The sequence below is a fragment of the Pinus tabuliformis genome, chromosome 4_1 (assembly GCF_031772625.1).
Source record: "Pinus tabuliformis cultivar Carrire ecotype Pingquan chromosome 4_1, CPIR1, whole genome shotgun sequence".
NCBI classification, from domain to species: Eukaryota; Viridiplantae; Streptophyta; class Pinopsida; order Pinales; family Pinaceae; genus Pinus; species Pinus tabuliformis.
Window position 1 is genome coordinate 602,103,320 of NC_142303.1, and position 21,922 is coordinate 602,125,241.

The 21,922-nt window shown below is 35.5% G+C and overlaps 2 protein-coding genes across 3 annotated transcripts in view; one reads left to right on the top strand and one right to left on the bottom strand.

Annotated features, from left to right (window-relative positions):
- Positions 1 to 906: 906 nt before the first annotated feature.
- Positions 907 to 20,370, top strand: LOC149177438 (cadmium/zinc-transporting ATPase HMA2-like). Its single transcript, XM_089420141.1, has 9 exons — positions 907 to 1,082; positions 1,347 to 1,641; positions 1,903 to 2,160; positions 2,272 to 2,369; positions 2,474 to 2,729; positions 4,753 to 4,890; positions 10,865 to 10,995; positions 18,318 to 18,386; positions 18,493 to 20,370. The coding sequence occupies exons 2-9, from the start codon at positions 1,380 to 1,382 to the stop codon at positions 19,198 to 19,200; spliced, it is 1,920 nt and encodes a 639-aa protein (XP_089276267.1). The 5' UTR covers positions 907 to 1,082; positions 1,347 to 1,379; the 3' UTR covers positions 19,201 to 20,370.
- The window catches only part of LOC149177439 (uncharacterized), a 64,540-nt gene continuing 48,240 nt past the window's right edge, over positions 5,623 to 21,922 (bottom strand). Inside the window, exons 2-4 of one of the 2 annotated variants that reach the window (XM_089420139.1) lie at positions 9,695 to 9,952; positions 6,381 to 8,007; positions 5,623 to 6,257 (exon numbers count right to left, since the gene is read on the bottom strand). In XM_089420139.1, coding sequence (XP_089276265.1) covers positions 5,765 to 6,257; positions 6,381 to 7,960 — 2,073 coding nt within the window. In that variant the 5' untranslated portion in view covers positions 7,961 to 8,007; positions 9,695 to 9,952 and the 3' untranslated portion in view covers positions 5,623 to 5,764. The remainder of the gene's footprint in view (positions 6,258 to 6,380; positions 8,008 to 9,694; positions 9,953 to 21,922) is intronic. The other variant, XM_089420140.1, reaches the window with a different exon arrangement.

A 21,922-nucleotide genomic window follows, 5' to 3' on the forward strand; every position in this document is an offset into this window, starting at 1 on the left:
TACTTAAATTATATAAAATTATATCTTTATAAATAATTATAAAAATTATATATTTACAAATAATTATAATTGAAGTTTAATATTCTAATAAAATATAAAAGTTAATTATGTAAAAGAAATATATGTAAATTTAAAAATATTTTAATTTTTAAATTTTTTGGTTATTATTTTTTAATATAGAGGGATTGTTAATTTTTTATTTATATTATATATACTTAAATTATATCAATTAATTTATAAATAATTTTTTTTTAAGGGTAGTTCACGAACAAAGAGTGGTCACCACACCATATTCACTGGAAAATTCAGTTAGATTAACTTGAAGGAAGGCATCTATCCGTTAGCCGAATTAGCAAAGCCTAACCCCAAAAACCTAGCTAAACGAGATACAACAAGAACTGGACCAAATAAGTTATCCCTCGAAGCTTATAAATTTATAAACGATTATAATAAAAGTATAATATTTCAATATAATATTATATATATATATATACAAATATGTTAATTTTTTTTTTTTTTTTTATGTTATTTACGCAAAGAATTTGAAAAAAACAAAATAAATACATGTGTTAATTTATTTTTTTAACTATAAATGTTAATTTTTTAAACTTAGAACTTGGGAAAAAAAATACTTTCATTTATTATTTTTAAATACCTGTGTTAATTTATTTTTTAAACTATATATGTTAAATATTTGTACTGCAAAATCTTAAAACTTGGCATTAGATGATACATTAAAATCAAAGTTTAGCAGAAATACTGATTCAAGTTAATGGGAAGTCTTTGGGGAAAAGTTCAGTTGCCCTACCTTAATTTCTGTTGAATATTCTAGGTTAGGGGCATATGATGTGAATTTTTTATTTTTTCACAAAAGTAACTTGTAAAAGCAGCAAGTAGATGCCTTTTTTAACCGAGTCCGAAGGAACGCTAAGCTCAATTATGAGATATTGGAGAAACAGGGTTATTCACTCGTCGAGGTGCTGAAATCATTTCGTATGTATGTGCTGCAATCCAAAATCACAACGACGACGGCCGTCAAAGACATTCTGGTGCAAGGAGACAGTAAAGGGAAGAGGAGCAGAGTAATTGGTTTATAAATTATTGGATTTTAAGTTTAAACATTATAGAAAGAGTTGGAGAACTGGAGATCGGAGTCACTTTTTAAAAGAGAATTAAAATATATTAAGTAGCTTTTCAACTCAACTGCCCTAATAATAGCATTCCACTGGTTCTCAAGTTCAAACTTTACGGCAGAGATTGTTTAAAAAAAAAAACAGATCTGAGACTAATACATATATTCTTCATTAGCAGCAACTTATTCTTGATTTTGATTTTGTTTGTCACAGTTCTCAGGCCTCTCAAAATAATTCTCTTAAAACATGAGGATGTATGCACGAATTACGGAGATGTCAACTGGGGGCAACACGAGGAAATATGTACAAATTCCCAGCATCTCAGCGGATGGCAATGAGTTGAGTAAAACGACCTTAAACGTCTCGGGGATTTGCTGTTCTTCGGAGGCGTCTCTGATCGAGAGACTTCTTCAGCCTCTGCGCGGTGTTGAACAAGTTTCTGTCAATGTTCCTTCAAAAACAGTGACTGTGCTGTATGATGCCAGTCTTATTCAACCAGCACAGATAGGTATGAATCTTTTGTAATACATATCGCGTTGTAAAATAAGTAATTTAAGAAATTGAGGGATGTTTTTCTATACTTGTGGATTGGTATTCCAGGTATTGATAAAAAATATGTGTTTTCTTAGATTATTAGATGAATAGGTTAAATAGTCAACAACATCTGAACTTTTTACAGTTCAGAAATATGATTATTAAATGTTTTGAAATATATGAACATTTTTTTTTAAACATGACACAGCGATAACCTTCTCATGGTTTTGTACAGTTAAGGCCTTAAATCAAGCAAGGCTAGATGCAAGTGTTCGTGTAGTTGGACAAGTGAAAAGTGGCAGAGAATGGCCCAGTCCTTACACTTTAGTTTCTGGTATTTGTCTTGCCATAGCTTTGTTCCAATATTTTTACCATCCTCTACAGTGGGTGGCTCTAGGGGCCATAGCTGTAGGTATTTTTCCAATCATGCACAGGAGTTTGTTGGCCATCTGCAATTTCATACTGGACATAAATGTGCTCGTGCTCATTGCAGGTAACTTTTATAAACCTTATAACAGATGAGGCCATATTGGCCACCTGCATAATTATTCTATAATGGGTGTACATAGTAATTTTCTAAATAAGCTAGTTGGCCTTGAAACAGTTATAGGCACTCTTGGTTTGGGGGAATATTTGGAAGGAGGTACCATTGTCTTCGTGTTTACATTGGCCGAATGGCTGGAAAGCAGATCGGGTGACAAGGTAAGACTAATTTTATTGCGTTCATCTAAAGACAATTAGATGATGCTTATAAATGTTTGGCATTTTACTGGCAATTCTACTTGCCATTTGGTATTTCATGGCAGGCTCGAGCAGAGATTTATTCTGTTATGAATTTGGCTCCACAAACAGCGGTTATTCAAGAAAGTGGAGAAAAAGTATCTGTGAAGGATGTGGCCATTAACACGGTGCTGTCTGTCAAAGCAGGGGAGACGATACCTCTAGATGGTATTGTCGATTCTGGAAGTAGTTCAGTGGATGAAAGTAGCTTAACAGGAGAATCCTTACCCGTGGAGAAACAAGGCGGGGCCAAAGTATGGGCTGGTACCATGAATCTGACAGGTAACCTTATCATGAGAATGCTGGTCTTACGTTTCTGAATTCATTTGATCTGAACTTCTACCCCACCACCCAAATTAAATTAAATTTATTTATTTGTTATAAAAAAAATCATAAATATATTTTAATTAATAAATATGAATTAAATTATAACAAAAATATCTTATAAATATAATTGTAAAATAAAAATGGACTAAAATAAAAAGAATTTAATGCATTGACCTTGCCATCATCTCAAATTTTTCTAGATACTTACTGTAACATAGGTCTGAAAGAGCTTTTTTGAAAAAAAAGTATGAACAAAGAACCTGAGCTGCATTTATCTAGAGATTGTTCAAATAGAAAGTTAACTGCGATCACTGTATATGTATATGATTTTTTTTTAGTTATTTTTCAGCAAATTTTATACATGAGATATAATGTGTTAATGAAGAATAACAAATTGTAATTTTATTCTGAAAAACATTTTAGATAACAATTGACAAATGCTCACATTGCTATGATCATCACTGTCCATTCATCCTGTATTCTGAAATCAATGACTGTTATGATATCGTTGATCTAATTATTCAGTTAGATTGTTAATTTTTTAATAAAACTTCTCCCTTGATATATTGAACACTTCATTGATTTGTCTAGTTACAAAATTGTTAGACAGTCTAGTGCATTGCCTCATCTCTCATTAATTATTGGAAACTCCCATACATATATTACATGTTGTGCTAGATTTTACATATATAGATCTTGTTGGGAATGAGACTCTTCCCAGAGCTAGTGAATGGCCATTCCCTTGCCATGCCTCTTAATGCTGCATTATCCATTCGTAGGTTATTATTAAAATCCAACTCCTTCCAAAACTTCTTAGAGTTGAGAGTGGAGAGTTGATTGGGCAAGGTAATTGGTTATAGCAGTGCACAATCAAAGTTTTGTCATGTCAAATAATTGCATGAAAGGAGCATGTTTGCTCATTTTTTTTCTATTTCTTTTTATTTTTTATTATAACATTAACTTAGAGCGATACAGTGATAAAACCATTCTGCTCTTTATGTAACTGAACAGATATATTTAGTTAGTTGATTGATGTAAATTACTTAAATAAGAGTTTGGAGGCATTATGTCTAATTAATTAACTGATAGCTTAAAAGTGAACATTCCAACATAAGCTGAACCTTGCACACCATCCATTTAATCATCCGGTTAATCCACAAGCATTCAAGAGGTGTGCCCTGAGGTTGAGTATTTGACCGTCTGGTTACCATCATTTCACCTCACATCTGCAGTGATTACATATGAACTTTCAAATATACATAGTTATAGAATTAGTATGGTTGTTGTGATTGTAAAAGCAATGAAGAGGTGTTGGCAATTGTACATAAACAGATTGATTTGATATTGCAAAGATAATAATAAAACCATCTTTATATGCTTGTTGAACGATTGAATAAAGAAGCTTAAAGGAGAAGTAAAATAATTACTTATAAATAATCTTGAATAATTGTTGTTGAGTAGTTTATATTCAATGGAAAGCCTTGTAATCATTTTTTAGGAGAGGAGAAAAATCTGTGTAGAGTAAATAAATTTCACACAAGTTCTATATCAGTAAAGTTAATAAAATTATAACTCTCTAGTTTAAAGATAATATATTTTATTAATCGAAGGATTGTGGCGGTTTATAATTTGCTTATCTGGGTTTAAGTTTTCAGGACATGTTGTAAACGGTCTGTTTTGGCATTTATGAAAATAGTTGTATCTAGTCTTAATAGTGACAGTAGTCTTAATAATGGCAGCAGCAGGTCTTTAGAAGATATAAATTCTCCATAAACACTATTTGACTTGTTGAAAAAATTAAAACGCAATTTGACCAAAAATTACTTCGCTGAAGGCAAAGTAATTTAGTTAGACAAACCCATGTCCAAAAATACACATCGTCCGTCAAAAATTGTAGAGGGTTTAAGTACACTTCTTTTACCCAGTAAATGACTGTGATGAACATTTTATTTGAATGCTTAAATGGTGAAAATTGCAGGTTATTTAAGCGTCAAGACGGTGGCTCTGGCAGAAGACGCTACCATGGCAAGGATGGCAAAGCTTGTAGAAGAAGCACAGAATCAACGCTCACCCACCGAAGAGTTCGTTCAAAAAGTTGTAAAATATTACACTCCAGGTCTGTAGGCAGAAATGTTTTTGAAAATCCTTCTTCAATTGAGTTAGAAAACATCTGATAGCAGTTTATATCATGTGGTCTAAGTCACCAGGTTCGAGTTCGAGTTCAAGTTCGAGGACCATGAAATTCGAATAAAGTTCAGCAACTCAAATTTTGTCGATAAAATTCGACATATAGAAATTCGAAAAAAAAATGTATATTAAAGATAGAGGGCAGATTTATACACTTATAAAGACTATCTTATTGTTAGAAATTATATTAACTGAAATATACTTCATATTCAGCTATGGAATACTCATAAATTTGACCAGGAGGGAACCATTATAAGCTGGAAGGTCTGCGTGTTATTGTGTTTAAAGTTCAGGCCAGCATTGACAGATTTATTACAGCAATTGTTGTATTCAAAGGACAGCCTTGCAATTTCACATATATTGACTCAACATACCTGGAAACATATCTATTTAGTGCTGGTATATAAAACCTGAATACCTTTATCACTTCATGTGAATCCTCAAGGCATGAAAAACAAGCACAGATTCTAGAAAATATCCCAAAAAAATTAAAACATGATTATAAGAAATCCTGTAGGCTGTAACTTTGTAAGCAACCATTCATAACTATTTTTTAAAGATAGATTGGCATAAAAAAAATATACAAAAACAGCAAATATATGCTAACTTCTAAGATATTTAATTAATGAACAGCGAATATATATTCTTTTGGCAGTTCAATGAAAAACTCTGCATTATAATTTATAAGATAAAAAAACAGTTTAAACTTTAACTTTAAAGTAGCAGCTAGCTTGGCAGTTTTAGGCTCTAGCAAATTGTTCATGCAAAAACTAAACTAGAAATCTAAAACAGGAACACAAGTCTTATTCTTGACGTTCCTGTTGCCCACTTGTTATATCAAAAAGTTCTATGTCATCAAGAGCAGTATGAGATGTGAATCCGCTAGATGCTTCAGCACCAGATTCATCAGTGAATTCCCTGTCAGTGTTTATGTCACTATCAATGTACAAATCAGCATCATCCATTGTTGCATTTGGAACAGGATCGATCCACGGAGTAGAAGAATTGGATGACTCTTTAGCCACATTCTTCAATGCCAACTGCAAATTACTACGAACATAAACAAGATCTTCTAATTTTTGAGATGACAGTCTATTTCTTTTTTTGGAATGAATGTGGTCAAAGGAACTCCAATTCCTTTCACATGCTGATGCACTTGTTCCTTGGCTTAAGATACGAATTGCAAAATTTTGCAATTCTGGTGCCCCTGAACCATAAAATTCCCACCATAGTGCTGGATCACTTCTGCTCCTATCATACTTTGCTGATACTGTTCCAAATAATCCTTCTTCTAACCTGTATGCTCTCAAGTTGAGAGTCTCAATCAGTTCATATACAACAAGATTCATATAATTGCAAGACATTAACAACAAGATTCATATAATTGCATGCAAAGGAATATAATTGCAAGACATTTACCTGTATGCTCTCAACTGACTTCTGATCAAACCTGCAATCTCTGGATCTGGATTTAGCTTCTCAATAGATTGGATAAGTCCATTCATGATTTCTTCGTCCCTATGTCTTGGTAACCCAAACAATCTAGGGTCCAAATAGCATGCTGCTGCGTGTAATGGACTATGCATCATCTTCCATCTATGATCAATTAAATCCCATATCTCCTTGTAATCAGCTTCCACATTATCAAAAGCAGTTGCAATGGCCTCTTTGCAACGATCAAGGCTTTCATAAACAAAACCCATACAAGGTTTGTCACCATCAACCATGCGGAGCACATTAACAATTGGGCCACAAAGTTTTAAAACCTTGTTTGCATTTTCCCAAAAGCCATTATTGAGCACTATTTGTTCAACATTTTTCCCCTTAGTTTCTTTTGAGAGAGTAGATCTCTCCCACTCAGTGCTGCAAAAAACAGCTCTTAGGCTCGCTTTTTCCTCAACAACTCTTTTCAGAGTAATATAAAAAGTGGCAAACATTGTATCACAAGGCCTCAACAACTCTTTTGATGCATTCTTCCTGTATATGCTCAAAGTGAGATGATGGTTGATGATGAAGTTTGAAATTGATTTGGCTCTTCGGATTGTTTCATTGACCCAAGGAAATTTGGCTAAGTCATGCAACATTAAATCCAAGCAATGAGCTGCACAAGGGGTCCAATAAATCTGCCCATATTTTTCCATAATCAGCTTCCCTGCACCAACACAATTTGATGCATTATCTGTAACAACATGGACAACATTTTCCACCCCAACTTCTTGAATCGCTTCATCCAAAATTCCAAAAATGAATTCTGATGTCTTCACTTGATCCATTGCATTCACTGCCTTCAAGAAAACTACCCCTTGAGGACAATAAACAAGCACATTGATCAATGGGCGATGACACAAATCTGACCAACCATCACTCAAAATTGTGCATCCTGTAAGCTTCCAGGACTCTTTAATATCAGCCAACTTTCCTGTCACTCTGTCTTTCGCTCTCTTTAGCAAAGTTGTCCTTAAAGCTTCAGATCCAGGAGGAACATAGCCCTTCCCAAAATCAATGGCCTTTTTAATTACATTTTTAAAATATGGACTCCTCGCCACATTAAAGGGAATTGCACATGCATAAAAATACTCAGCAACAGCGTCATCAACTTCCTGTTTCTCAACAGGTTTCCAGAATTGATTTAATGTTTTCGGCCCACCTGTTTTTGCTTGAGGAGCTGTAGAACTAGATCCACCAATGTTTGAAACTGAATTAATGGTGTTGGAGGAAGACATGGCAATCTCCCTCTCAATTCGCTGCCTCTTATTCACCCTTTTCTGCCTTTGCATCTGTGAACTGGAATGGTCTTTCTCCACTTTGGCTTTTTGTTCATCAGTGATCTTAGTGCAGGCTTCAACACCACCTCCACTTCCATTGCTAATACCGAGAAGGTGATCCACTGCTCTAGTCAAAGTGCCCTTGAAATTATGTCCACACAGCTGACATGAAAGATTAAAACCATCTTTTTGGATAAAATTCCAAGCTACAGCAGTTGATTTTGGGGGTGCCATTGGAATTTAGAAGTCTGAAATGTCTGACACTTCAATGTCTGAAATGCCTGCAATTTTTTTTGAAATTACATTTTCGTTAGTCATGTAAACTTGTAAAGCAAATGTTCATGATCATCCAACGAACAGTAAGCAAGCCAGAATTTTTCAAAGAATAACAGTCTTCTCTCATTGAAAATTGTCATCTGGAAAATTATTTAAGGATAAACTATTATAATTTATAAACTGTTATAAACTGTTATAAATTATTTAAGGATAAATTTTCCAGATGAAAGATCTGATAAAGAGCTGATAACAGTTTTCAAAGAATAACAGTCTTTATTATTTAAGGATTGCCTAACTTATTGACAACAAATTTGAGGGTAGTAAGGAGGTTTTGGGTAGTTCTGAATAAAGAAAATTGTCTTCAACACAGTCAAACCAGGCTTCAGCCTTCAACACAGTGAGAACATAATTAGAGCCTAGAGCCTAGAAAAAGTGGAGCATATGTAAATTAAGGGGTGAAAATAATGATCCAAAAGAAATTGTCCTTTGGGTACTCTCAGCCCACTAAAACATTTTGTTAACTGCAGTAGTAGTCTTATAATCTGACAGTATGGAAATGATAGCTTATTTACTTAAGTGGCATGCACAGGAGGTAACTTGGTAAGGGAACTATCCAGTGCAAGCACTTCATGGGACAGACTATGGAAAAGCAAAAATGCCATACCTAGATTTCAGAGAGACAAAATCAGGATTTGAGAAAAGACTCATGCGAAGCAGGCTACACCAGAAAGACGTGTCCCTTCATGTCTAGACGAAATCAATATAAATACAAGCCTGAGCTCATTCATTTGATCCAATTTTCGGAGAAGAAATCTCAGAGAAAAAGGGCTTGGACTTGAAGTGAAGATAAGAAAGATAAAGAGAGGATCTGAATCTGAAGAAGAGAAAATAATTTCGGTGATGATCTGTGGATAAAAGAATTCAGGTGTCTAACCTCTGCTATACGAATTCTGTGGTGATATCATTCTGCAATATAAGTTCTGTATCTCTGTAATGCGAGTCCTGTGATGACACAGTTCTGTGATGCGAGTTTTGTACCTCTGTAATGTGAGTTCTGCAGTGACACACCTTTGTGATGTGATTTCTGTGGTGCAAGTTCAGTAACAGTAATACAATAATATATACATCTATCTGTGGAGGAACTAAGATATTCATCAAAGCAATGTAATGAAGGACTCATTTGAGCCTACAAGTTGGCCTAACTTTATTTCGAGACAATTGTTCATAAACATGTGTCGGCTCATTTATGATGGACAAACAACTATATATACAACTACAAGCCTAAGGACTTCGCATCAAGCACAGTTCAGAGCTCAGATTTCAGAGAGGAATTTCGGTGATCTCAGATATAGTTTTTTGGTGATCTCAAAGAGACAGAATTTCGTGAAGGCATAGTATAATGAAGAGATGACTTCATTGTAAATTGCAGAGATGATTTCGGTGCAGTGACAAGGTTTCGGTGCTACCAGCCTACCACATTGACAAGGTCTAGATGCAGTGACAAAGTTTCAGTGCTGCCACAATGACAAGGTCTCTGTGCAGTGACAAGGTCTCGGTGCTAAATTTTGGACAGAGGCACAGCCGCACAGGACGTGAGTAACTCCACCAGCAAACAAATAATTTGTAACATTATGGTTCGTTCCATTACTATGACGGAAAGGAAAGTTCAAAGAAGACGAGAAGAAAACTTACAAGTTACAGCCTACAGGATGGCAGATGCACACGCGGCAGTTTTCTGAGTTCTAACTTCTCGCCTCTCGGCCTGGTAAACTGATATAGCAGAAGATAGATATGCCCAGAACAACCCTTTCTTTCACGCCTTGTCTTCCAACAAACTTCTCTTACACTGATTTGGGAGATATCAATGCCTGTTCAGGAGATACGATCATACGAGTCTTTGTTTCTGGAAAAACCCGAGCCCGTCAAGGTGTAGACTGTAGTCTATGGCGTCTGCAATGACCAGCGGCGGCAATGAAAACTTGAAACAACGAAACCCGAGTCAATGAAAGTTGAAACCAATGAAACCTAAAACAGGAACATTCATACCCGCGGGCGCGAAAAAAAACGAATTTAATCTGCTGCCGGCGAATTTCAACGCATCGAAACGAATTTAATGGCGATTTTATTCGGCAGAGATTCGAATTCGGCATGAAATTCGAGTTCGCCGAATTTAATGGGACTTTTGGAACGTTAGGGGTTACAAAGCCTTAGTTGTTCTGGTGACTGCTTGCCCGTGTGGATTGATTATCTCGACTCCAGCGGCTGTAGCATGTGGGTTGGCCTATGCTGCTAAAACAGGCCTCCTTATCAAAGGTGGGAGGTATCTGGAAGCCTTGGGGAAGCTTAAGGTGATAGCCTTTGATAAAACTGGAACACTCACAGAAGGAATATTCAGGGTGATAGATGTAGAGTTCGTTGAGTCTGAGACCACTGATAAGCAGAAATGGATATCTTGGTAAGTTTTTACAGGTATCTTTATTTCGATCGTAGATTTTTAGAATATCTCAAAAGATCAAACAGTTGATCTCGATAACTGTATCATATTCTAAAATATTCCTAAAATCTACGCATCTTCTAAAATATTGCTAGAATCTACACTCAGAATAAGTTCAGCAGTTATTAAATGGTTCATGGTGGTAGGTTGGTTGGCAACTTGTGGTGGTTTAAGCACCACTCTCTGCAATTGTTACTATAATAAATTTTAGACTTGAAACCTTGGCAATATCCGTTTATCAAATCGCTTAGGTTGGACTGAATGTAGGTTTGCATCTAATTTCACATCACTCCATTCTCCAGTTTTGTTTACTGTATAACTCATCTCTGTTTGCAAGAATTAACATTATGAAGGATGGAATGTTGCAGATATACCAGAAACCTGGGATATCCAAGGAGCAACGTTCGGATACTTTGGAACGGAGGAAAATTTTGTGGGGGTTTTCAGCGTGGGCGACAACATCCGGCCAGAAGCAGCAGAAGCTGTAGATCAGCTCAAGGTGATAATCGGCTTATCATGTTCACTTTACTATTTGTTCGTTCGTGTACCATGAACTTTTAGGTGTAATCGCAGTTAATTCACTAATTAGTTTAAAAGATAGGTGAGATACTATGTTGCATGAGGACCCATCTCCTCCCAAAAAAAAAAATACTTATGTATCCTGGGTCTCCGCATTCTGGGGACTTTTGGAACCTTAGCAAACGTCTCCAAACTGTTGGAAACTCCATTGGGGACTTGCTAGTTTCAGACAAATTTCAAGGATGTTCTAGACAGATTCCAGAGATGTTTTTGACAGATTTCAAGGATTTTGTGGGCAAATTTTAAGGATGTTTTGGGAAGGTTTTAGGGATAAACCATGCACAAAGCTTCAATTTTGACAATCATGGGCGTTGATGATTGACAATCATGGGCATTGATGATTGAACGATATGATCATTTTTCCAACTCATTTTTTTGGAATGCATTGAATCTAAACTTTTTGTACAAGTTGCAGCTCAAAACATGGATTTTGTATGGTGGGTTTCATTTTGGATTTCTAGTGATTTAGATATTGGATCTTCAATGGTAAAAAGAACCCTCCATGTCAAGAAAACAGAAAATACAACATTTTAAAAGGATGATCCTTGGAGTTATTTTTCTTGTTTTTTCTTAGGATCATCTCAACTTTCACATATTGTATGTGGGTTTCGAGGACTCACTCAAGTTCAGTGCTTCCATCATCCAACCCCAAGCATTGTGAAAACAATCAGATAGTTGTGAATTGGATTGCGTACTAAATGTTTAAATAAATTCCTCTTCAATCCCCTTATTAATCTGAAATATGAATTTAATATAATTAGAAAACCAAATTATTTTATAGTGATTTTCAACACAACTATAAAAATTTGCAAAACCTATTGAAAATGGAATGTCTTTTGTGTTTAACATAGTCATCATTACAAGAAATATGAGGAAAAAACCTAATATAAGACAGTTCTCCTTGATAGATTGTTCCTGGACCTTATTACAAATTTAAAGTAGTTACACTTACGTTTCCTAAAACTAAAACTCATGTCTAGTGGCCAATAATGGAATGTCACTTAACCCCTTTTCAAATTGTTTGAGATTTTAATTGAGTGTAAGGGTTGTGCATAAGAAAAACCAATAGGATTTAAAATGGTGATGTCATCCCCATGAGAAATATTTTGGAGGGAAAAAAAGAGGTTCGCATTTTTGAACGAACTAAATTTCATATTATCCTGAAGATGAACCACAAAGGGGGGTTCAAAACGTTGATTATCTAACTAACATTGTGCGATAGATCCGGAAAGCTATTTGGAACAAGATTATAATCTCAGAAATATGAAATCTAAAATCATAAACCTACACAGAAGGGACAAATTAAGAGAGGTTCGCATTTTTGAATGAACTAGATTTCATATTTTCCTGAAGATGAACCACAATTGGGGGTTCGAAACATCGATTATCTATTATGTGATGGATCCGGAAAGCTATTTAGAACAAGATTATAATCGCATAAATATGAATTCTAAAATCATAAACCTACACGGAAGGGACAAATTAAGAGAGGTTCGCATTTTTGAAAGAACTAGATTTCATATTATCCTGAAGATGAACCACAGTTGGGGGTTCGAAACGTCGATTATCTAACTAACATTATGCGATGGATTCGGAAAGCTATTTGGAACAAGAAGAAAACTATTTTTTTACTGTATTTTCGACTTATCTCTTTGTAGGTTCACTCAAATTTCAGGTGTAGACATGTTTTGGATGCGAAATTAAATTCTACATTCAACGAGTATCCATTTTGCCTACTTCTGAGTTGGGATCCAAATCGAAAAAAATTGAAAATACATGAAAAAACGTGTGATTTTATGTATTTTCCTTTTTTCTGACTTGGATCTACTCAAAAAAATTGTACTAGTTGGATGTGGAATTTAATTCCGCATCCAACTTATTTCTACTTCTGAAATTTGAGTTAATTTACAAAGAAATAACTCGAAAATACAATAAAAAGAAAAAGATAATTTCCTTTATTTTTCTTTAAAAAATTATAAGTATTATTTTATTATTTTAATTATTATTTTATTATTTTCCTTAGAAGATTCATTTTAGACCTCAAAATTCTGCAAATGTTTCACATTTAGAATCAACATTTCTTTTATTTTTATTTTTTTAATTTGGTGTTGATCATTGTCCACCAAGAATCCATATTATTCCTATTCTTCCATTAGAAATTATTATTACCTAGCAAGGTAACCTTTCAAAAGAATCGGCCATGTAAGTAATTGAATAATATAATAAACATGCTGATAATTGAATGAATTAATAAATAAATAAAACCTATATGATTCTTGCTTTATAGATAAATAATAATCATTATTATTGACCCACTCAACCTTAAAAATATGCCTATATGTGCAAATGTTGGGCATGTGGGTTATTCAATGCGATAATAAATAAAGAAGAACGTCGCTATGATATAATTAGAAAAATCATATTCAATATTATTTTGGTAAAATTAAAGATTGATTTTGTCAAAGGACAATAGTGCGAGTTTGAGTGGTAGTTAGAGGGTTTAATTTCTTCTCTATTTGGGTTCTATTTTCCAAAAACATGCTACTCTATGTAGCAAAAATTTGAACATGTCAACAATAACACTATGATATTTTAGACTAAGAATGAAAAAGATGTTGATCATTATCTAGCCAGGTGCATGGAATGTCAAAGAATAAAAGTTGGGTGAAAAGTATGTCGATTTTAAGTATTAGGGGGTTTACGCAGTGCATTATATTATATATCATTTTGGGATTCAACTGCGTTAAGTTATTATATATCATTTTGGGATTCAACTGCGTTAAGTAAGTCATTCACGTATGACCACTTCCATGAGAGGTAGTCGTCACTGACTAATTTCTCATGATTTTTGAATAGTTCACTTAGAACTCATTGCATCGAGAGATGCTCACAAGGGTGAAGAAGTGGGATTGAAACTAGTGAAATGAATCACATAGCGCCAATCATCACTTCTGGGGCTTGCACCCAGTAACCAGGACTTCCCAGGAGGTCACCCATCCCAGATCTCCTCTGGCTCAAGCGCGCTTAACTGTGGAGTTTTCCCCACAATCTAGCCCACTTAGCTTGCTACCCCATTTGCAAAACCTTAGCAAGTATTGTGCCTCATGAACCATTCAAGTAGAGATCCCTTCACTCTTTTTGAATTTAAGTATTAGGGGGTTTACGCAGTGCATTATATTAGATATCATTTTGGGATTCAACCGCGTTAAGTAAGTCATTCACGTATGACCATTTCCATGAAAGGTAGTTGTAACTGACTAATTTCTCATGATTTTTAAGTAGTTCACTTAGCACTTATTACATCGGGTGATGCTCACAGGGGTGAAGAAGTGGGATTAAAACTAGTGAAATGAATCACATAGCGTCAATCATCACTTCCAGGGCTTGCACCCAGTAACCAGGACTTTCATGAGGTCACCCATCTCAGATCTCCTCTGGCTCAAGCGTGCTCAAGTGGGCTAGATTATGGGGAAAACTCCACAGTTAAGCACGCTTGAGCCAGAGGAGATCTGGGATGGATGACCTCCCGGGAAGTCCTAGTTACCAGGTGCAAGCCCCGAAAGTGATGATTGACACTATGTGATTCACTTCACTAGTTTTAATCCCACTTCTTCACCCCTGTGAGCATCACTGATGCAATGAGTGCTAAGTGAACTATTCAAAAATCATGAGAAATTAGTCAGTTACAACTACCTCTCATGGAAATGATCATACGTGAATGACTTACTTAACACAGTTGAATCCCAAAATGATGTCTAGTACGCTGATTATTACATGGTCACGGGTGTGAAATGTTAAAGAGAAAAGATTAAGCATATAGACACCAAACAAAGTTGTTATAGCCATTGCCAATTAGAGAGTGGAAATGGAAAGTGGTAATGATTAATTTTATCACAAAGTTATTATGCAACATGATTCAGTGATGTAGTAGTGGATAAATTAACAAAAAATGCTCACTTATTTTTTATTAAATTATGTCATAAGAAAAGAAATTACATAAATTTTGGTGGGGAGAATAATAATCATTGTTCCCAACTACAAAAGATAAAACCAACTGAGATTAATAATTATAGGCGTAGTTAGCCTTTTTTACTGGAATCTAGGGATACAATTTCATGCAAGATTGTGATTTTTTATTGTTTAGAATATAGTTTCAATGCGTAAATGGTTCAGCACCCTGAAAAAAACACTAGGACACTCGAATTCTATAGATCAAACAACTTAAACTCAAGTTTTTAAATTTAAAAAAAATATATATATATATATATATATTAGGGCTCCCGGGCTCAGAAGTGGTAAGTCATGTGTTATTGTGTTTGGTGGGTTTCACGGGGCAGGCAGTTTCCTCCTTGTTGTGGTGCAACCGATGGTGGTGGTGGTGTTGGCTACATGCCGAGACAGAGAAGACGCGCCCGAAGGGGTAGAGTCGACCACTGTATGGATGAACGTTCGCACCAGGGAATGCCCAGCTCAGAATCAGAGTCGACTGAGAGCTGCCATTCTAACACAGACACTGTCATATCCCCAGGCCGCTCCCCGAGCCACATTGAGGCTCTGGCCACCTTGGAATCCATAGCAGCCCAACTGAACAATCTCCAACTCAACATGGAAACTTTGAGGGAGCAGAGGTATGATGACAGGAATGAACTGGTGGCTTACATTAATGACCTCCAACATATGCAGAGTGAGCTCTTGGACTCCATAGACGGCCTTCAAAGGCAGCTCTAGCGCACAAACAACCATCTTCGTGCTTTGGAGGCTCGGGTGGAACACATCGACTATCATACGCACAAGCGGGTTGCGTTCTTTGTTGCTCCTCTAGCATTTCCCCCCAACCCACCCCCTTAATGTGTATTCCTGAGATATGTTTTTTTGCTTCTTTTGTATCGGCAATAACCAATGACACAGGTTGTCTTGGCCTCTTCACAGGCTTATTGTTGTTTAGAGCAAGGCCCATGCCAACTCTTAAGCCTGGTGCAGCAGTGATGTATTTTGATGGTGTGATGCTAATGTATTTTGCTTTTGAGGCTATGATAATTAATATAATGAAGTGTTTTTGACCGACAAAAAAAATTTAAAAATTGCCAAATTTTAATTAAAATTAACCACACCATTTCATATATAATTAGAATATTTTATAATTATACCTTCTTAACATTACTAATATTATTTTTTAATTAAGTTTTATGTTTTATTATTTAAAAAAATAATAATATGTGAAATTTTATGAACTTATTCTTTTAATTTTTTCCCAAATATGATGTTTAATTTTCCTAAATTATATGGAATAGTTTATCTTAAACTTAAATTTATAAAAATATTTTTAGTTTTGTTTTTTATTTATATTTTGCTAATATAATATTATTATTTATCATAAATATCAAAAATTTTAAATAGATACCTAAATTCATCATTCGATTAGTTATTTTGTTCAGTTGTTTCATGACATGTGTATAAATTAAAATATTTTACGATAATAATAATAATTGTAAAAATACTTTATTATAATAAATAATTAGAAATATTTATTATAATCTTTTAAACCATATAAAATTTATATATTTAGGTTTAAAAAAGTATTTTATTTTAATAATTATTATTATAAAAATTATTTTATATTTTAAAATAATAAAAATTAAACATATATAAGTAGATTGAGCCTAAACACTTTTTATCTCCACAGCTGGTTTCTATCTTCAAACCTTTCTATGAAATTTCAATCAATTTTCAAACCCTTTTTATGAAATTTCAGCAAATAATCAACCAATACTCAAACCCTCCCGTGAAATTTTAACCATTAATCTAATGATTTGAAATCTCATTCAAATCAACTAATCTATAGATCAACTAAATAATATAATGACTTGAAATCTCATTCAAATCAACTAATCTATGTCTCCTAGTCAACTAATAATCTAATGATACTAAATCCCACTTAAACCAACTAACCTATGCTTCATAGATTTAAATAAACAATAATTCATTAGACATCGAAGAATAATGAATAACATCCTTTACTCGCATCAATGAGCTTATCTAAAATCTAATGATACTAAATCCCACTTAAACCAACTAATCTATGTCTCATAAATTTAAATAAACAATAATTCATTAGACATCGAAGAATAATGAATAACATCCTTTACTCGCATCAATGAGCTTATCTGGCTGCACTAAAAGAACTTTATAAGTTGATGCCATTCGCATGCATTTCATGCATTATGCCACCAACTTTAGGAGATGAGAAAATCCCCTTTGTGTGGTAAGTTCAACCATTTCAAAGTTAAAAATTGTCATTCCATTCCTGCAAGATCGCTCTTCAGCGTGAGTTGCTTGAATACTCAAGGTTGCACCCACATTAACATTAACAAGAAAATATTGACATTTTCTTAAAGCCAACATGTGCTCTTGCTCTTGCATTAACATAGTTTGTATTTACTTTGAATAGTAATACAGTAAGGTAGAGGTAGCAGAAGAGGGAGGGGTACTCTATCATTTCAAGGAGGACAAAGTGTTCAGATATTCATGGAATTTTGGTCATATGACAAATAATCAAACAGAGATATATGGTATCTACCAGGTACTTTCGGTTGCCAAAAAGCAACAAGTGGACACACTTACAGTTATGGGAGATTCTCTCATAATCCTGCATCATTTCGTCAAAGGCTCCCTCCCAAAGGAGAAATCTATGGAAAACATTATGAAAATAATCAGGAGAATTGCAGAAGACATCTCATCCAAAGCATATTTCCATGTCCTAAGAGACTTCAACAGAGAAGTAGACAAGTATGCTAATGAGGAGTGTAAATTAAAGATAGGTAAATTAAAGATTAATGGTCAAATCAAGCCTGCTATAATTCCCTAATGGTGATCAGGACAGCAGCAGGTTCATAGTCATGAAAGATTTCATAATCAATTAGTAGCATTATGTGCTGTAAATTTTGTGTTTTGTTCGGGCAGTTTTGTAAGATATTCACCTGAAAAACCCCTCTTTTAGCTATTCAGACATTATCTCCAAAGGGAAATTATGGATTCCTATTGTAAAAGAGAAAACACCTGAATTTTTTTTATGAATTAGCTCTGTAATGCTTGATATATTTGTTGCAAACCAAACACAAAATTGTACAATACAAATAATCTTTCCAATTTAAAAAAGTAGTAACACGGTAAGGCAAAGTGTATACACTGAGAGCTGAGTATTTTGATCTTTGAAGTATGATGTTCTGTTTGTTACCAATACAGAAATTAGGAATTCAACTCGCCATGCTCACCGGGGATACGGCCGCCTCTGCTGCTCTGATCGAAACAGGGGTAAATACTGAAATCATAACAAGTTCTAACCGATTAGACTAATCTGTATAAATGTTATAAGATTATTAGCTTTCCAAGCATTCATTGACCATGTATCCACATTCAGGTGGGTCAGATTCAAGTTTATTCTCAACTACTCCCACAGGATAAGGTCAGAATTATTGGAGATTTGAAGCAGGTGGGCAAGACAGCCATGATAGGCGATGGAATCAACGATGCCCCAGCTTTAGCTGCAGCTGACATCGGCATAGCTATGGGTGTAGCGGGCTCCGCTGTGGCCATGGAGACTTCAGACATAGCTCTCATGTCTAATGATATCAGGAAAATCGCAGGAGCAGTGAAGATTGGCCGAAGGACATTGAGGAAAATATACATAAACATTGCCATCTCTATTGTCACAAAGGTTGTTATCTTTGTCCTCACTGCTGTGGGTTTTGTGTACCTCTGGATAGCAGTTCTGGCAGACGTGGGGACTGCTATGCTTGTCACGTTCAACAGTATGCTTCTCTTGAGAGGAGCAAAATGCTATGGCCATGTGATCTGCAATCGCCAAGATTGTGATGATGGAGGTCATTGGCATAAGGATAACGATGGTGACGTTTATCACCATGTTCATGGTGGTGGCAACGGGCACCAGGCAGCCAGGAATATTGAGACATCAGCAAATTCCACTCAGACGGTACAGGAGGCCAGTACTTGTGACGTTGTGAAATGCAGTGCATGCAATTTGCCCCCTCCAATTTATAACGGCTGCGCCAAGCCAAGCACTAATCACTGCTGTCAAAATTCGTCTTCTCCTCAAGTTGCAATTTGACTTTTGATAGCTGCCTTGTTACTTTTGGCAAAATCTATATCTTTTAATGATTTGATGGCAATACGGATGATTTCTAGAGATGCATCTGAGAAAAGTTCTATGTTATGTCTGAAATTTGTCTAAGGCAATATTTCAATAGGGATACTCTTCCCCCTGTCATATGCTTCCCAAACAACTTACAACTCAAATTTTGTCTATTCAACGCTCCCCCTCCCCCCAAGTGACCTGAATGTATAATTTGTAGATATCCTCTCTGACGGCCTGATTCAGTTTATGTCAAGTCTGTAAGAGATGTGGTTGTTCGTCAAGGGAGAAACTAATTGGAGGAAGGTGCTCTAGGGAGATGGTCATCAACTGAAGGAGCCGAGATGCCTTTGTGAACCCATCCGTGAGCACATCCTGAGGGAGTATCTGAAGTGATGACCTCTGAGGAGAAAAGTGAAAGATAGGGGTATCTCTCTCTCTCATTAGTCTCTATAAGCCTGACTCTATGGAGAAACGAGACCAAGCAAAAGGCGAAATGAGTGGACCCTGAACTCTGCCCAAATAATGGGCTACGAGACAATGTGTTTGTAGTTGATGATACACTAGAGAAGCAGGGTCTGGACTCCCTCCATCGTAGCCCAATCTAACTCTAGTAAATTGGGTCCCCAAATCTCGAAACCATAGAGGACCATGGGTCTAATAATGGCTTCCATGAGGTGGAGCTTGGACAAGATGTTCTAGAATTGTGCCTGAAAGCACTATTGCTCAATGACGGCTAGGGAATCGTAACCTTTATTAAGTTGAGTTTGGAGTGCCTACTGCATAGCAAATCTAAGCCCTGTGAACTGTACCCCCAAGTAGGTGTAAGATGTGGTAATCTCAATCTCTGCCCCACTATAGTAGAAGTGTAGGTCTGCAATGGAATTCTTCGAGGCATTGAAGATCAGAACCTTGGTTTTACCCAGGTTGACCTTTAGCTATCGAAGGTCACAGAAATTGGTCGAAGGTCACAGAAATTGGCCAACACGTTAATCTATCTCTATAATCCCTCAGAAGCAGAAGCCAACAAGACCAAGTCATCAGTGAAGACAAGCAAGGAGATCAAAACATGGTGCAGTAGGCAGCCATCACCCTATTATATGTGCTCATGGAGGAAAGACTAAAGCTCATCATACAAATCCCAAAGAGAGTCAAAGAGAGGGGACACCCTTGCTTCACCCCAATGGTACTCTGAATGAAGTTTGAAAGACCATGGGCCATCTTAAGACACCCCAGCACTGACTCATAGAGTCTCATGATAACAGCTAAGAGGATCTATGATATGTCAATGTCGCCGAGTCTCTAGAACAGTGCCTCCCCCAGAACTGTATCGAAATATTTTCGAAAATCAATAAAGCAACTATAAACCCGTAAAGAGCAGTAGCGAGACTCTTCAATGATGGCTTTGAGGGTGAAGATGTGATCAATCGTCTGAGAATCGTCAAAATATCCTGTCAAAAAGCCTTGCCCTGCACCATTCTTGTTTTCTAGGCCATTGGCAAGATGATTCAATGTATCATCGGCTACTTGCTTCAATGGTTTCAAAGAAATGAACCCATCAATAAAACATAGTTTCAAAGTTCTTCATTGATTTTAAGTTTGAATCTAATGGGGAAAAGGCGATTCAATCAAAAACTATAAAATGATGAACACGGTGTGAAAAATGCAAGCATTAATGAATATGGCATAGAACTGCCCACATTGGAAGAGCTCACCCATTTCCTACAAAAATAGATTTTTTTGCATCAAGCATAACACACTCATACTTGACGAGATTCCATGTGTATAGTTTGTTGTGTTAGAGCAAAGTGCATATCGAAATTGGGATGATATTTGTATGGAGAAGGGTAATATTTGTATGGATTCTTCATGTTGTCTATTATGACCAGTGTTGAAAATATCGGTATCGGCAAAATATCGGTGAGGGTCCAGAAAATATCTTATCGGCAATATCGGCGAAAATATCGGCAAAATATCGGCAAATATCGGCAAGCATAAAAAATAATTTTTTCAAATTTTTAAATATAGCCGATATTTTGCCGATATTTTCAAAATATCGCGATATTTTGCCGATATTTTCCGATATTTGCCGATATTTTGAAAATATCGCGATATTTTCTCGGCGATATATCGTTTTGCCGAAAATATCGCGATATTTCCGAATATCGCCGATATATCACCGATATTATCAACAGTGATTATGACTACATTTGCTCTGTTTGATTGTCCGAAAAATGCAAAATGCCAATTTTAAAAAATTAGAGGAATGATAAAGATGAAGATTACAATCAATTATGTAAATAAAATATCTTTTCAACATAAAATTGCTCATGATGGCATGCATCGACTATCCCAGTGACTTGTTTGAGGTAGTACTTTAGGCCATTGCAGGACTAGATGAACCTTACACACTTCGCTTAACATAATTGTTGATATATAATTATTATTAAAAAATTGCAAGTGTATTATTATTTTAATCACATAATAATAATTAAAAGTCATAGAATGAAGAGAAAAGTGTCCCAATTCTTGTCGATAAGTCTGCAATGTTTGTTTGAGAGGGATGCCATTTGTGACATGTTTGGAGAGATATTTGGTTTACAAGACTTACTTCATGTAGGTTGCACGTGTCAATCACATGCAAACCCTTTGGGTGATGTGGGAGGATTGTGTGTTAATCATTGAGATGATAGAGAAA

Bases quoted from the DNA above. Each gene is read 5' to 3' on its own strand.
- LOC149177438 (XM_089420141.1), top strand. From the start codon at position 1,380: ATGAGGATGTATGCACGAATTACGGAGATGTCAACTGGGGGCAACACG. The intron at 2,370-2,473 runs GTAAGACTAATT...ATTTCATGGCAG, and splicing joins AAAGCAGATCGGGTGACAAG to GCTCGAGCAGAGATTTATTC. The intron at 4,891-10,864 runs GTCTGTAGGCAG...GGAATGTTGCAG, and splicing joins TGTAAAATATTACACTCCAG to ATATACCAGAAACCTGGGAT.